This window comes from Pyrus communis, chromosome 11 (assembly GCF_963583255.1).
Source record: "Pyrus communis chromosome 11, drPyrComm1.1, whole genome shotgun sequence".
Lineage (NCBI taxonomy): Eukaryota > Viridiplantae > Streptophyta > Magnoliopsida > Rosales > Rosaceae > Pyrus > Pyrus communis.
The window spans coordinates 19384383-19402301 of record NC_084813.1 but is presented as its reverse complement, the minus strand read 5'-3'; the positions used below and the strand labels follow the sequence as shown (position 1 = coordinate 19402301).

General features: G+C 36.6%; 1 protein-coding gene across 1 annotated transcript; it reads right to left on the bottom strand.

The window, feature by feature from the left end:
• Positions 1-4962: 4962 nt before the first annotated feature.
• LOC137707514 (nuclear pore complex protein NUP133) lies at positions 4963-11864 on the bottom strand. Its single transcript, XM_068446396.1, has 8 exons — positions 11604-11864; positions 11331-11446; positions 9423-11228; positions 8269-8990; positions 8024-8176; positions 7276-7612; positions 6748-6815; positions 4963-5730 (listed from the first exon to the last, which is right to left on the bottom strand). The coding sequence occupies exons 1-8, from the start codon at positions 11771-11773 to the stop codon at positions 5188-5190; spliced, it is 3915 nt and encodes a 1304-aa protein (XP_068302497.1). The 5' UTR covers positions 11774-11864; the 3' UTR covers positions 4963-5187.
• Positions 11865-17919: the final 6055 nt, after the last annotated feature.

Sequence of the window (17919 nt, the reverse complement as noted above, 5' to 3'; positions counted from 1 at the left end):
CGGTTTTTGGGCAATTTTCAACCCTCTGTCCCTCTGAACCATTCGATTAACAAGTTTCTTTTTCTTCTTTCATGCTAGTGAAAAGAAAAAAAAAACCAATAAACAATAGGTTAACACCAATGTGGTTTAAATTATTTATGAAGAGAATCGAATTTAAGACTTCTCACTTACAAGTAAAGAGGAAAACAACTAGACTGTAGTACAAAGTGACACCTCATTTTTCTCATTAACCATTAATCAAACACATATCTCCTAAAAGAGGACATACGGACCGATCATGGCACTGCATTGATAGACGAAAACTACGTAACAATAGGTGGAAAGGCTCAAAAATATTTATACCATATGCAAGTCTTCAATTTCCCGATGTGGGTTCAGGCTCTCAACAGATTAACTAATAAATTGTTGTAAGTGCATTGTTCTTTCTTTTTGTATAAGGGAAGAAAATAGCATTTTGCTCCAAAATGCACAATGCAAAGTGTATGATTGCTTAAGAACTCTCACTAGATACATAAGCTTATCATTTTTCAATCGTCTTTTAGTCAAAATGGTCTTTAAGATTGACATAATTCCTCATTTTAGTTCTTGAGATTTAATGTCGATAGATGTGGTCCCTGAGTTTATCCACAATCAACCATTTTGGTTATTCTGTGAAGATCTCCGTTAACTAAGGATCAAATATGACAAAAAGACTCAAATTTGATCAAATCATTTGACTCATTATTCATTAAATTGACTAATTGAGGATAGTTTTGTTATTTTGATCCTTATTTAACAGAAATTTTATGAGATTCCAAAAAATTATTATCGAATAAGAGAAATATTTAGAAAAAGATGTTGTGCTTATTTTTTGAAAATGTTTTAATATGAAGGTAGCGTACATCATTACGAATTTGTAGCATCTTTAGGATTTCTTTTAGAACGTTGAGAAATGAACACATGGCAGCATAGGTGTGCCTGGAGTTGCCACATGGACAGCACTGATAACACCACCAATGGATGACCTAGTCATCTGGTGATTTGGATTAAAAGACCAAGATTTTTTTATTTTTATTTTTTAAATCACTAATGATCCCTGAAATTTGGGTAGGGTCTGAATGTAAAGAGAATTGGAAGGGTTTCAGTCTTTATATATGCCATGGTCTGAGGGAAGCAACCAGGAAACTACACGTTGTAAATTGCCTGGAAAATTAATCTCCCTTGATTTTATAGACTTACTTTGATGTCTAGTAGGAGGCTTATGTACGTCTTCTTTTTTTTTAGTGTCGGAGCTAATATGAGGTCATTACTCGATGAAATATCCTAGTTGACAAATCTTGATAGTTTTCAACATTCCTCCACAGTTTCTTATAATCACCCTAACAAATCTCTACATATCATTGAAGTTGTGGCATATGTTGGCAATAACTGACAAGTTCCTGCTAGGTGTTTGACGAGATGGTCAGATGAAGTTTTTTCTAGTCAGAATCATGATATCCATTATTTGAAAATTCGGGCTCTGTCATTGTTCATATTCACGCTATATACGTTATGAATTTGTAACTCAAGTAGTTAAGAGCGTTTATTATGTACCCAATGTCGGGTATTGAAAAACTGACATCACATATGGATATGCCTATTTCTCTGCGTTTTGTTTAAAAGTAAAACATTCTGATGGGAATAGTGGTGGTTGGCCCTTGAGGTTGAGGACGCGGTGTCTGGAAAATTGGCAAAAGTGGAGACCATTCCCTGCGCTCAAGAGAGAAAAATACAATGTCTAGTTTTTTTTCACTTTTTTCTTGCCCTAAAAAAGAGAGAAGAAATACAAATGAGTGTTGACAATGTGTGCTACATTGAGGGGTTTTGCTGAGATTTTACATTCTGTTTGAATGGAGAAATTTAAGAAATTAAAGAATTTTAAAATAACGGAAACTGAAATGACGAGATTTATATTCTAGAATTTGTGAATTTTCTTATTTAGTTAACCTAAAAGAAGAATAGAGTTGAATATGAAATTTGTTATATTTAAACTCTCAATCATAGATTGGGAAATAACACTTATTTACATGGAATTTAAATTTGGAAATTGAAGGTCCAAATTCCAAGTTTTTTTCTACGCGAAAATTTTAAATTTCTATGTTTATGGAGCCAAACAAGGGAATTATTGCATATTAATTTATGAATTCTAACTTTTATTCAAATTTCAAGTTTTTTTCTCTCATTCAAACATAATGTTAATGTTGTTTTTGCTTTGATATGGCTTTTATATTATATTTAAAATAAATAAATAAAAACTAAGAGGACGTTAGGAAGAGATCAAAGACAGTTATGGGTTCTAAAAAGAGACCTGCATTTCATTTTGTTGGAAGAATTAAAATTTTAAAAACAATATAATGTCAGCGGTTACTGTTTTTCTTATTGAAATTAACTCTTTTAAAATATAAAATAGTGAGAACGGTTTCAGAAACAGAACCTCAAATGCAAAGGTAAATGCTCTTAATAACTCGAACTTGTGCTACAATGACCGGCTGCAGTGCAAAGTTAACCAATGATGAAAATAAAGGGGTGAGGACTTGGGCCGGTGTGAATGTGAAGAGAATTGGAAGGGGTTTCAGTCTTATCCATGGACCGTGGGAAGCAACCAAGAAACTACACACTGGTAATTACCTGGAAATTAATCTCCCTGATTTTTATAAACTTAATTTGATGTCTGGTAGGAGGCTTATGTACGTTTTTTTTCTTTTTTTTGGTTTCTTCTTATTTAGAGGCGAAGCTAGTGTGCTCATTGATTATTCATGATCACAACTTAAAAATTCGAGACGTAACAGGTAGGGCAAACTAAATGATAACATTCTCCTCTTACTTATTCCTCTTCTATTTTTTTTCTTCTACCATTCCGGTCTTTCCTTTCTCCTCTTGTGTGCAACTCTATTGTGCACACCAAATGCTCAATAAAATGCCTTAGTTGACAAGCCTTAGCAGTCTTCAACATTTCCTCCATAATTTCCTACAACCACCCTCGACAAGTCTCTACAAATTATTGAAGTTGTTGGCATATGTTTGTATAAGCCTTCGTCTTATGTTGGCAAGAATCGACAAGTTCTCGTTAGATGCTTGACAAGATGGTCCAATAAAGTTTTTTTTTTGTCAAAATCATGATTCCATTATTTAAAAATCCGAACTCTGTCATTGTTTTTATTCACGCTACATAAGTTAAATGTTTATAGCACAAGTAAAACATTGTGCTGGGAGTAGTGTTGGTTCGCCCTTGAGGTTGAGGATGTGCTTTTCACGCGGTGGCTGTGGAAAATTGGCAAAAAAGTGGAGATGGGTTTTGCTGAGACTTTATGAACAAGGCTAAAATTATTAGTCTCACTTGGTTGATATTACATCTAAAAAATAAAATAAAATAAAATAAAAGCTAGGAGAGGTTCGGGAGAGAGACCAAAGACGATTATCTCGCGTCACATTGTGAGATGAAATCCGACACGATGCTGAATATGGGTACTCGAAAGAGCTTGAATTTCTTTTTGTTTGAAGAATTATAATTTTCAAAACAAAACAATGTCAGTAGTTACTGTTTTTCTCATTGAAATTTACTCTTTTTAAATATATAAAGGAAAGGGAGAGGAAGGGACTAGAGAGGGCGAGAGGAGGTGGGGCCGGGTGGAGGAAGAGAGTGGGAGACAAGATAGAGGCGGACGGAGAAGACAGAGAAGAGAGAGAGGTGGAGTAAGAATCTTTGAACCGGCCATGTTTTAGTTGTATTAAAGCATTCAACTGTACATTATGTAAGTAGTATTTTTTTTTTCATTCGTAAGTAAGATGCTTTAGATTTGGTTTTCGTCAAAAGTAAATTTGAACCACATTATTGCTAGCTCATTATAATGCTAATCTCACCATCTTCCCTTTAGTGTAAATAATATCGTGTGTTTAAAAAAAATAAAAAATAAATAAGCATTCAACAATACATTATGTTGGAAAGAGATCCTCTCTGGATCTCTTCCATCAAGCCCACCGGATCAAGTGATCCGGACCTTTGAAATTTCATCAAACGGTCAAAAATTATTATAGCTTTTAAGGGATCAAAACAGGTGGATCGTTGGATGAAATTTCAAAGGCTTAGATCACTTGATCTGGTGATTTTGATGAAAGATATCAGGAGATGATCTCTTTCCCATTATGTTTACCTCAATTTTCCCATTAACCACTAATCAAACACAATTTTTTATTATTTTTTTCGTATCGGCAAGTTAATAACAAATATCCATATTCTATTTTCTGTAAAAGTAAAATAAATGACGAACACGTTGTAAGCATGCAATATTACGAAGAAAGTTGAAGTTCAAACCTCAAAACTACATAACAATAAGCGGAAAGGCTCAAAATCATTTAAACTATTATGCAAGTCTTTAATTCCCCGATGTGGGTTCAGACTCTCAATGGATTAACTAATTGTTCTTTCTTTTTGTACAAGGGAAGAAAATAGTATTACGCTCCAAAATGCACAATGCAAAATATATGATTACTCGACAACTCTCACCATGATACGTAAACTTATCATTTTTCAATCCCCTACATAACGTTAAATAATCACACTTCATAACTAATTCTTCTTCCACCTTCTAACTTCAATAAATTTGGAAGCTAATCTTCATTTCTTTATTCAATACACTACGAATTCAACAAGTTATCTAATCTAATCCAATGTTAGGGACTAAGCGTGTCCTAATCACAAATTTAATAAGAAAATTAGTTAAAAATATTACTACCTCTAAGCGAGATAAAACACCATCAACACCACGAAATGGACGTCGGTTTCTAAGTCACAAAGGAAAATCTCAAATCCCCTAAAAAATTTAGGATATCAACGCCTTACAACTAATTCATCTTTTGCCCTTATAGTTCAAACATGGTCGACTTAGCAGCTTAATTAAGAAAAATTAGTTAAAAATGGCATCAGATGGTATATCGACAAATATATTGAAAGAAAACTCACTACGTTCTTCAAATATATTTTTCCTACCAGAAAGCCGGTATAGCATTAGATACGTATATCGACAAATATTCCTATAAACTTCGTTGGAGAATTTCGCCAAGGGTAAAAAGAAAGCGAAGTTTTAAACCATACGGACTAGTAACCTACGAATGTAGAGGTACGGGAGACCTCCGAAAACTCCTCACGGTGATTCATGCTAATCAACTGTGTTACTCCATAGGCACAGGACCTTCTTCGGTATCATCCTGTAAGCTACCCAACATGATTGCAGTCAGCATTAGCTTGCCTGCCTCGGAGTAATCTTTATGCTGCATGAGTATGGCTTCCACAGAAGAAACTGTATCTTTCATGACTGTAGGCTCTGCGATTTCTTGTCTCAGCGGCAACACTTCCTCAAACCCTTCTCCAAAAGTTTCAGCTTCGGGTCCATAGCATCTGTTTGAAGCCTGGAAGAGCACGGTGTCTTTCAGGTTCTGCAAGGTTTCTTCATCACCCCACCCTTCGGATACTGATGCTTGATAGAGTTGACTCCAATCATCTTGATCAGCAGCGTTTCTCCAGCAATGCTCCAAAAGGTTTGCGTGGGTCTGACGGAAAGAGGGGCTGGTCCATGCAAAAACATCAAAAGCCCGCAGTGAGAGCTCTGCGCCTTCACCTTCAAGGCACAGCTTGATAAGATCTTCCGGATGAAGTAGCTTTGTGTCAAGGCTTTGCTTTGTTTCATCATCAGGAAGGAGGTTTAGTATTTCTTCCTGCAAGAGATGATGTATCAGGTGAAGACCGACGGTGGATGAACAGAATCGAAGGGGATTCACATTCAACAGTTAATAGTTATTGAATAACGAAGCGTACAAGATTGCAGAATGCAATTCACAAACTTTTCTTTGATCTTTATAAAAGAGGACAAACAACCTACAAAACACTACATGTAATGAATGATTCCACCGAGACCATTTGGGTTTGGTTGCCCAAGCACAGGAGTTCCGACACAAGAGCCTTGGAATTCAATAAAATGGAGATAAACAAATCAATTCGCAATATGTGTATGGACTAGTCACCAATAAACTTTCCTGGTGTTTCCCTCCCAGACTTTTGGGCAAGAACTGCCTTGATTTTTACATTCTTGGTCACCACTTCTGATTTCCATTAGTCCTATCTTAAGAAAAGGTTATCCCCCTTAATAAGTGGAGAGGGAGAGGTGGAAAACTCTGTTATATTATACGTAACGTAATAGTTACATATTTGTTGGGAAATACATCACTCAGAAAAAGCTAACAATCATTGACACGTGTTCCTTCTAATTATGCTGAGTGTATAGACCTTGAAGTAATGTGAAATTGTGTCCTTTCCAGAAAAAGGAATTTCGTTCAATAAGGACATACAAAGAACAAGACAAAACCTTCTCAACTTACTAAGCTTGAGTTAACCGCCCATGCAATTAATCCAAATGATAAAATATGTAACCTCACCATTTGGGAATCTGGCTCTAAATCGCAGAGGTGCAATGACTAAAAGGAAATTTATGGTACTGCCACCAACCGTACAATACAAAGGGTGGATGGGGGAAGAGACATGGCACATGATTTGTTCCTGTTAACCTAATTCCAATCATAAAGGTAGAATCCCTACTCTTTTAATTTTTCTTTTTAACTAAGGTGTGATAATTCAAGATTAATTTAACAAAAGCACTTAAAAGAAAGGAAAAATAAAAAATCAGGAAGAGGCTTCAACTAAAAGTTAACAGAATTTATCTTTAAAATTCAACAGACCTGCAACTTTAGAATCTTCAAATCAGCCTCAATGCGCTTCACTTTGGTCTCAGAATCAGCATCTTTACCTACATGTGAAGCAAATAATTATATAACAGTTTACCTGTATAACTTCTCTAGCTATAACAAGACATCTTACAGACTCAGATAAAACAAACAACAATAGCAAGTAATTTTCTTATATCTCCCCGTGCCCAAATAATATTTTGATCAAGCATCTCCAACAGCCCAACAGCGAACCATGTAGCAATTCTTAACGCACGGAAGTTTATACATAATAAAGAGGCACTTCGCCATCTTCTAATTGAGAGGGAAGTATACAAGAGCCACAGTGAGCTTAAAGTCACTCAAGCGGCTTGACTTGATAATTTGTATAAATTACTATATCAACTTGATTTTGCGACAAAATAAAACTTTTTTAAAAGAATAAGAAATTATGGAGTATGCAGTGTAAAGAAAAACAAAAAATTCTGAAGATAGAAATTCTATAAAGAAACTATTTAGGGAAGACCGATGAACAAGACACACCTGCTATTGCAGCTATTTTTGAGAGATTCAAAAGACGCTTTCTGTCTGCCAGTTTCGGTAACATAGTCAGATACGTAGGACCAGTCCCCTCTTCAGCCTCGGAAATTGAGTTTTCGGCTTGAGAAAGAGCTAATTCATGAAGAGTTTCCGAAGCTGGGGAAAATTGATGAAGGTAAACTTCATGAAGCCACAGAAGGTCTTGATGATACTTTAAAAATATGGATAGCTCTTCATGAAACTCTTCCCCAAGCCTTAGAAGTTTGGAATATTGCCTCCTCAGATAGAGTTGTTTGAACACATAGTAACTGAACCCTCCATTAGGCCCCATGCTGTCGTGCTATATAAAATCATTTTCCGGAAAAAGGAAAGACAACAAATAAGACAAGAAAATAATCATATCAAGCAATATCTTCAAAGCAAGGAAACCTATGTTTTTAAGTTTTAAACTAAACATAATAGTGAAAAACAAAAACTTAAAAGATGTTTTAAGTAGGACTAAACATTAAAAAAATTAAACAAGTTGCAAAAGAAAACAATATTAGTCTCCTGTATAAGATAATTTCAAAGTAAATGTTCAAAATTGTGGCACCAACAGGTAAAGGAAAAGATTTCAATGGATAATCAAAAGTCTACTGAAATGATCCAGTGCACAAGCACAGAATTACTGTTTAAACAGAGAAACCATTCTATAAGTTTTAAAAAACAAATGAAAATAAATAACATGGCAAATAAATTGTAACAGCCCTACCATCAGATTTCTTAGTAGTCCAGAATCATTTAGGTCACAGCAAATTTTCCATAATGTACTGTAGCATTCATGCCGTTTTGCCATGGGCAACAAACATGATGAAAGCCTAGCAAGAATTTCGTCTTTTAGATCCTCAGTTCCTTCATTTAAATTCTGCAAAGACAATAAATTCAAGGATAAATATTTATCCAGCATCAAGACCATAATGATGTTATTGAGTAAAAAATAAGGAAAAAATAGAAGACCTGATGCCCAGCTTCCACAAATTCTTTGACTTGTTGATAAAGGGTGTCTAGAAGTGCATCCCTCCTATTCCAATACTCATCCAATAAGCCTTTGTGTTCATCTCCTTGTTCAACTTTAGCTGTGACAGCACCAGCATATGCCTCCAGCAAAACTTCAGCCAGCGCTTCCAGATGAGTATATAAATCTAATTTGGCAGACACGTCAAGTTGAGATGCCTCCTTTAACAGCTGCAGCATGAGGAAAGCGAGGTGCCACATCCCATTGCGTACCACAGCTTGAGAATACCAAGGTGTCAAGCTCTCAGGTGGCGGATACCATAAGTGATGCTCACTTCTGTATTGCATGGCTGTACGAACTATAGTAACACATGCATTTGACAGTTCACAAGCTCTCTGAACCTGAATCTCAAATGGCTGCTCTGCACTTATTACATACTCTAGCTGTTTGTCTAAGCAATCGAAAACTTGTTCAAGATCTGAAACTTTACTGTAAAATACTTCGGCATTGTCCCTGTCCATCAGAAGAACAGTATTCCGGCGGGCTCGCTCACCAACTAACTGGATAAGATCCCAGAGAGCTCCTGATATTTGATTTTCTGGACTAGAACGGGATGGGCTACGTCCACGGGAGCGGTTCTGGCTGATAATGTTCTGCAATTCCCTTAGTTGAATCATTCCAGCAAGCTTCTCACCATGTTCCAAGATAATTTGCAAAGAATGTCCTGCCAGAAAAAATAAATAAATAAAACCGAATCTAGGCTGGTCAACAGCACCCCACTGAACCGTCAATCGATATACTCCTCAATGAGTCTTTGACCTCCACGCTTTAGGAAATATGGTCATCTACAAACTAATTAATATACACTATGTCCAGTAGATATACTGATGAAAAATTAGCAGTTAAGCAAAACACCAAAAAATTCCCGGGCAACAAAAAATTGGATAAGGAGATGCTCTTGTAATAAAATTTAACTGGACATTTGACAACCTAAAACATGTTAATTGAGTGCTGTAAGCACACACGCAAGTAAATGCAGGTTTACATATATCATTAATGCATGAACTTTCAAGTTTCAATATATGCCATGTCAACTGGAGATGGATTTGACATAAAAACATTATACATAGTCACTATAAAAGGCACAAGAACATACTCTGTCTTGAACACAGCTCCTCATGACATTTGGATAAAGCAAGAAACTGGAGAAACTTTGTGTGCTTCTGTTGCTTATCCATGAGTTGGGAGGATACAACAGCCATTGCTAAAATCTCAGCTCCTCTAGTTGTTGTCCAGTGCTTCGCTAAAGTGTCAACAATTGATTTGCTCATTCGTGCAAAAGCATTCGTCTCTCTATCCCTTTCGAATGCCCCAGATCTTTTTAGCTTTTCAAATGAGGCATCAACTTGCCCAGATAAATGATAATCTTGGAACAGCTGGCTAAGTAAAGTTTCTGATTCTTCATCTTGAGCAGTTTGACGTGCAGTTACAGTCGCAGCCCTTTGTCTATCTCCAGCATCCCATGCTTCAGAAGTAGCCCTTCTTGGCGCAATATTGCCCAAAAATGAGAGGTTCTTTCTCTCTTCTTGTGCAGATCCTTCATTTGAGCTACCTTTACGTGACAAACTTCGTTGAGGAGGTTCAACCCCACCAAGTATAACAGCCTTCTCAGGTATTGCCCATATCCCTGCCTTCTCAGTAAGCACAACCCATGCCCCTTCTTCACCATCATCCGTAGATGGAAGAATTGAAGCATCTAGAACCTTTCCAGCATCATAAGGGAGGTCAAATTTATAAAGCCGTGTAGAATTTCTAAAGTAATGGGATACTGTTGCCGTCCCATCACCAGAAAGTATGATTGCTGATCCTTGAGGCTTACCTCCTACTCGCAGTTTCATGGAGAATAAGAAGTCTTCCTCTTCTACTCTTCCTTTTGGGATTATCACTTGGACAGGAGCTTTTTTCTCTAAACTGATTCCAGATTTGTATTGCATGGTCAAAAGAGAATACTGTGTGTAGCTGGAACTACTACCCCGGTCCAGGCAGAAGGTGGCAACTAGAATGGTAGTCACTTTACCGTGATAGTCTACCTGCATATCAAGCGGCCAGATTCGCTTCTGCCCGGCCAAATCTTTCTTAATTCCCGAATCACCATCTGAGCCAATAATCTCATGAGACCAGAGCTTTGACACAATGAAATCAGCACCAAGTTCAATACTAAGGCATTGAATCTCACGATCTGTCAGAAGAAAAAACCGCCGGTTAGAGTCCTGAATTTGAAGATTTGGGAAACACCAGGTCAGTGACCTTGGATAGCCTTTGCTTCCTAAAATTTGAACATTGTCACCCCCTAGGGAGGGAAGAGTTTGATCGTCCAGATATACTTTCTTGCGGCTAACACCAGAGGGGCTGCAATGAAACTGCCATAGCTGGCCATCTGAACTACACGTAAGTGCAACGCACACATCCTGGGAATCAGGGACTGCAGAAGCAATCAAAGAGTTAAATGTAGAAAACCCAGTCAAACTACCCCTGTGCCTGCTGATCGGTTGTTGCTGCTTTGGTGTGGTCTTCCTATCAATAGGTGAAGAATTCACCTCCAATTCATCAGCAGATGCAACACTAACAACAGGGTCAGTTCTCTCTTCAGCATAAATTTCAGGCCAGTACACAACAGCTCGAGTTTTCTTGTGACACAGTACAATACCAGCGGAGCTACAATGTTTTACAACTTTCTTTGTTCTTGTGGACGCGCTATCCCAATTCACAACACAAAGCAACCAACAGTTCCCACCACTCCTGCCAACATCCCGACCTTCAAAGACATTCGAAGGAATTTCAAGAACATTGCAATTCGTTGACACTGCAGGAGACAGATAACTCCACACAAAGAGTCTGTTTCCGCATATAATCCATGTCAGGGATGTTCCCCTCTCCATTCCACCGGATACATATGCATCACCTGAAAGAAGACAAAAACCGAGAAAGTCTGTGAATATCATATACCCTCCCCAAATTAATCATTTCATTCAATAACCAAGCTCATTGAGTAAACCCTACTAACCATGAGCATGCTTCTGCAGCATATTGGCCTGTCCATCACGAACAACTTGCGGAAACTCTCCGACAAAGACGGGCTTAGTTTCATCCCCCTTTTCATTTTGGTTCGCCGGTAAAACCCTAACCAAATCCAAACGGTTGAAAATCAACGATTACATCCACAAACATAACTCCGAAATCACCACATCCAATTGAACCCAACAATCAATCCCACAACGCATTATCGACAAACCAATTTTAGAAATCCAAAGAACCAACACATGATAAGATGTGTTACCTGGCGAGAACAGATAAGCGAGGAGCCCAGGGAGCCGGGGTGCCGGTGCTAGGCCGATTCGGGAAAGAGTTGTCCGAGCCGGGCCCGAGGTTCTCGGTGAGGGGTGTGGCCGGAGATCCTAGATCCCGGCGAGGGTTCGCATTGGGTCGCTTGGTTCCGGGAGAGAACATCGGTTTGGTTTTTGCTCGGCGAAGAAGAAGAAGAAGAAAAAAGCGAGGGAAATTTTGGGGGTTTTGGGGTTTTAGGGATACACTCTGAACTCAAAACTTTGAAATGAAGAGTGCGTGTGCCTTGACCCTTGAGTGAGTAGAAATTTGATGGTGGGCTTATCACCTGCGGTCGAGCTCACGACTTGAGAGGAATTACAACAGTTCGTTTTATACAGGGGTAAGAAACGTTTTTGATACTCTCACAAAAGTTATTTTACATTATTTTTAAACAAACAATGTTATCTACACTAACGAAGTGGAGAGTAGGCTAAGTTTTGCAATGGACTAGTCATAATAATGTGGTTCAAATTCGTCTTGGGTAAGAATCGAAGACCTCTCACTTAGGAGTGAAGAAGAATACGACTAGATCGTAGTACTAAGTAGGAAATTATTTTGCACTTTAGTTTTGCAATGGACTAGTCATAATAATGTGGTTCAAATTTGTCTTGGGTAAGAATCGAACATAAGACCTCTCACTTAGGAGTGAAGAAGAATACGACTAGATCGTAATACTAAGTAAGAAATTATTTTGCACTTTGTTTCTAAATAAAAACTTTGGAGTGTATAATAAATTTTTCTGGAGTGTCACAAACAACAACGCAATGATAGGGAGTCCTGCTCTCTTACGATCCTCATTTTGAGTACTTGTGAGGACTAAACAGAAGATTATATAGTTTAGATCTAAAGGCAATATTTGGCAACAAAACAAGAAAATCAGTTATCTAATGGTTCATGGACTTTAAGTTGGCTTTGCTTTGCTGAGTTGTAAGCTAATATAATCTTGTAACTAATATGCATTTCATCGTTACAAATACTGAAAATAAGAATCTTAAGCAAGCAGGATTGATGATAGGGAGGAGGATTGGTTAGGCCATACAATGAGCCAGCAACAAAATGGATTGGTTAATTAGATATTGAACTCAACGCCAATATAAAATAACATCGGCATCCGTATGAGTCAAAACAAAAAAAAACTTTTCACTTATAAATAAATAATAATACTACTAAAACATAGTACTAGTTATTTATTTAATATAGACGGTTATTATGTTCAAACCATACGGCAAAAAGACCAAATGTGAGAAGACAAAATGAAAGTTGCTAGAATTCCCTTTTGAATAGCGCTTATTGTTTGTCCACATTTGATAGTACAAGGGACCTTAGTACAATTGTTCAAGCGACCCAATCATGTCGGGGAAATGGGTTGGGTTCATTGAATTACGTACGAAATGGGTTACGATGGGTTAAAAATTTTAAAACTAATTTTATGATAAAACTCTATCAATGTGTTTAGTAGGTGGGTTGAACTGGATTGAAATATTATTAATTTGACTACAACTCACCATCCACAAGTACAAAATTGTAGGGGTGGGCTCGAAAAGTTGCAAACCGAAAAAATCGAACCCAAATTGAAAAAAAAAACTGAACCAATAACTAGTGGTTCGGTTTCGACTTTGATAGTTTAAAAACGAGCCAAACCAAATGAGATATAAATTAATATTTTTTATTTATATAGGTTGGGTATTCATTTTCGAAACCCAATTGCAAGTCAACAATTACCCAACTTCAATTCAAGGTTGGTTGGAGTTTGTATGCATATTGTCACATATCGTTAGTGTGTGTGTGTGTCTATATATATATATTATCAAGATACTTGATATTTTAATCTTCATATTATTAGTAATTTGGTGCAAATATTAATATGTTATATGGGTCTATTGGTAAAAGACCGAACAAGTATTTGGATAGGCCAAATTCAAAATTTCATACTTATCACTTCAATTTGAATTTGACTTATGCATGCAGTTTCTTAACTTCCTAATACCTATTGGGAAAGGATACTTAGTATCCTATATAATACCAAAGAGGTCAGACACGAAAGAATATAATAATTATATACATCTACTGCATATAATATACAGATCATTTGGAAGAGAAAGCATTCAAAAGTTCGCCAGAATTCAAAGTTCTGGTGCTGGAACTTTGAATTATAGATGGTTGGATCCTAGGGGATGGACGCCCGTTGAACTACAAGCACGGAGTAGGGCACAATTATGTCTTTAGGACAATGCAAATTTTGCAGGCCTCTATCTTTTTGATAAGTCAGTTTTTCTACTTTCTTGTTTCTTTTAGTTTACAATATTTCAATTATGAATTGGTTGTAATACAATATTGGATTATAGTTATTTCAGTTGTATATTATAATTTGTTATCGATAAAGTTGTATTTTGATTGTTTGTTCCAACAATCTAAAGGCAGAATTGTGATGGATCCAACATTAGTGAATGCAACAGGCGTTAAGAATCCTCTTCATGAGAAACTAGAGAAATTCAAGGGTCTGGACTTCAAAAGATGGCAACAAAAGATGTTGTTCTTCTTGACCACTTTGAACCTAGCCCATGTTGTGAAGGAGGAGGCTCCTATGGCGACTGAACTACCAGCGGATAAGGATATGTTGTTTGCAATAGACGCTTAGACTCATTCTGAGTTTCTTTGTAGAAACTACATTTTGAATGGACTGGATGATTGTCTGTATGATGTATATTCATCATGCAAGACTGCCAATGACCTTTGGGAGTCACTAACCAAGAAATATATCACTAAAGATGTTGGATCTATCATTTGTAAATTTCTGAAATTCAACATGGTGGATTCCAAACCTGTCATGGGCCAAGTTGAAGAACTCCAACGCTTAATCCATGATTTACATGTTGAATGATGTTTTATTAATGAACACTTCCAAGTTGGGGCAATCATTGAAAATTTGCCTTCATCTTGGAATGACTTTAAATCTATCTGAAGCATAAGTGCTGGGAGATGTCTCTGAAAGATTTAATTCTCAAGCTAAGGATCGAAGAAGATCACAGGGAAGGCGACAAAGTTGAAGAGTCTTGCATGGAAGCCAAGGCCAACTTCGTTGAGGCAAGCAATCCAAGGCCAAAGCATTTCCAGAAAAACAAGGAGAAGAATGCTAAAAAGAAATACAACTCTGCTATCCATGCACCAAAAGCAAAGGACTTTAAAAAAATCAAAGTAGCATGTTATGTGTGCGGAAAACCAGGGCATAGAGCGCAAAATTGTCGCTACTGAAAAGATATGAAATCTACCAATTCAAACACCAATAATGGCAGGACCAATTAAGCCAATGTGACTGAAGAAGATATGTTGGTTAATGTTGTTTCATAAATCAACATGGTATCTAATACAAATGATTGGTGGATTGACACTGGAGCAACGAGGAATATTTGTGGGGACAAAAACTTGTTCTCTACCTATGAACCACATTCAAGTGGTGAAAAGCTTTATATGGGAAATGCCTCCGTTGCAGAAGTTGTTGGAAAAGGAAGAGTTGTACTAAAGTTCACTTTTGGGAAGGAACTTACCTTGCTGAATGTTCCTGAAATTAGGAAAAACTTAGTTTTAGGGCCCTTGTTAAGCAATAAGGGCTTTAAGTTAGTGTTCGAATTTGACAAATTCGTGCTTAGCAAGGGAAGAATGTTTGTAGGCAAGGGTTATTTGGCTAAGGAATTATTCAAACTCAATGTAATTGTTGATGTTTCTATTAATAATATAAATAAGGCTTCCATTTATACCATTGAGTCTATTGAACTTTGGCATGCTAGATTAGGCCATATAAATTATCGATCAATGCATAGAATGGCTAACTTAGGACTAATACCAAAACATGCTATAGATTTCAATAAAAAATGTGAAATATGTGTTGAATCAAAGTTTGCTAGACAAACTTTTAAATCAATTTTTAATAAGTTCAGTGCTTGATTTAATACATAGTGATCTATGTGATTTTAAATCAACACCAACTCGAGGAGGAAAGAATTATTATATTTCTTTAATTGACGACAACGATAAGTATTGCTATGTTTATCTAGTTCATAGCAAGGATGAAGCCTTGAATATGTTTAAGACATATAAAGCCGAAGTTGAAAATCAACTTAATAAGAAAATCAAAGTCCTACGATCGGATAGAGGAGGCGAGTATGAATTTTTTGCCTTTGCAGATTTTTGTAATGAACATGGAATTGCACATTAAACAACGACACCGTGTTTGCCTCAACAAAATGGTGTAGTGGAAAGAAAAAATAGAACTTTAAAAGATATGATCAATTCCATGCTTAATAGTTCCGGGCTTCCACATAATATGTGGGGTGAAGCTTTGCAAACAAAATCTTAAATCAAATTCCACATAAGAAGACAAATCAATCTCCTTATGAATTGTGGAAGGGAATGATATCCATATATAAAACACTAAAAGTGTGGGGTTGTTTAGCCGAAGTTCAAGTTCCTTTGGCAAAGAGAACTAAGCTCGGACAAAAAACTATCGATTGTGCATTCATTGGCTATGCTAATAACAGTGCAGCGTTCAGATTTTTAGTTGTAAAATCTGAGATTGTGGATATACATGTGAACACAATTTTGGAATCTATTGATGTTGAGTTCTTTGAGAAGATCTTTCCATATAAAGAGAATAAATTAAGTTCTAGTAAAAAGAGATCACATGAACAAATTCATGATGATGCTCCACCAACATCTGATGTCCACTTAAAGTGTTTTTGGAACCCACAAATATTTTCTCTAAAAGCTCTTTCAATCATTTTAAAAGCATTTTCAAACGAGCTCGAAGTTTCCAATAAGTTTAGCAAGCCATATAAAGGATCGAATAGTATATATAATACAATAGAAATTGTTTGATGCTCATATGTACTAATTAAGCACCAAATAAATTAAACCAGTCCCACCATTTTAATACACATCACACCCGCTAAGTTATACTCCCTAAAACCTCCGTATAATTTAGTCGAGTCACAAGTTCAACCTTTCTGCTCGCATCGCGAAACCTCATCCAAGTATTCCCTATCTCTTTCTCCCTCCCCACCTTCGATCAACATCATCCAAACAGAAAATCAGAGGTGGCAAACCCAGGCTGTGCCGTCCTTATTTAGACATCCATGGTGGCGGATGGAACTAGAACTAGAGAGCTGCACCCTTCTATAGCCGTCTTCACCACCTAAATCAACTTGTTATGAGAACCCGCATCGTCGTCGCCAATTACCCACTGCTTTTCTATAACTGCTCGCACCATCATCTTGAACGCGAGTGTGCCATTGCTATTGTATCTTGAAACGAGATCCCATGATTGCGAACTGTTGCCGCCTTGAACCACTGCATGAACCCAAAACCAAAAAGCACAAAGTCCATTGTGTCACCCCCACATCGTACAGACCCGATTGCTTTGAACCATTGCAGACCACTGCTCTGCCAAAAAAAAAAAAAAAATCTTAATTTGACCTTTTTTTTTTTTAAAGAAAAACTAATGAAAAGGTCATGAAAACTTTGAGTTTTAACAAAAATGACAAAATAAAGAGTAAAGTAAATAGTACCAGACTTTTTAGTGTAAAAATGTGGTTTTTCGTTAAAGTGAACAGTATCACGAACTTTTCGTTAAAGTTCCTATTTTTTTAAAAAATTAGGTTTTGCTCTCATTTGGGGGCTTTTCATTTGCTTCCTATCGTGAAGATAGGATTAGCTTCATGTCAAGATGGAAGAGAAGAGGCTATGGGAACTTATTTTTTAATTTTAAATTCAGTTCAGTGTCAAACATAGTATAAATAAAACGGTCATTAGTTTGATTTGCATCAAACACTCGACTAATTTAATCAGTATTATCCGATGACTATTTATACTATCCAATTGAAATAATCATTACAGTTCGAGCTGCCAAACAAAGCCTAAGTGTCTAACCCCAACCGAACCAAATTCCCATAGCACCATTGGCCAACACTAAAAATTCACCTTATATCTTCTCATGTGTTAAATGCTCGTCGGAAGAGAGAAAAAAAGTAAGAAAAATTAGGGCTGGTTTGGTATTGCTGTGCTTTGAAAAAAAACTGTTTCTGCTGTACTGTGAGAATAAGTAGTTGTGAAATAAAGCAGCAGAGTGTTTGGTAAACTTTTTTGTAAAAGTGCTTTTGAAAAAAAAAAAGCAGTATTATAGTGTTTGATAAACGTTTATGTAAAACAGATGTGAAAAAGCTGGTTTTTCAAAGCTGGGTTTTGTAGCTTTGTGTTTTTGGCTTTTTTTTCATCCA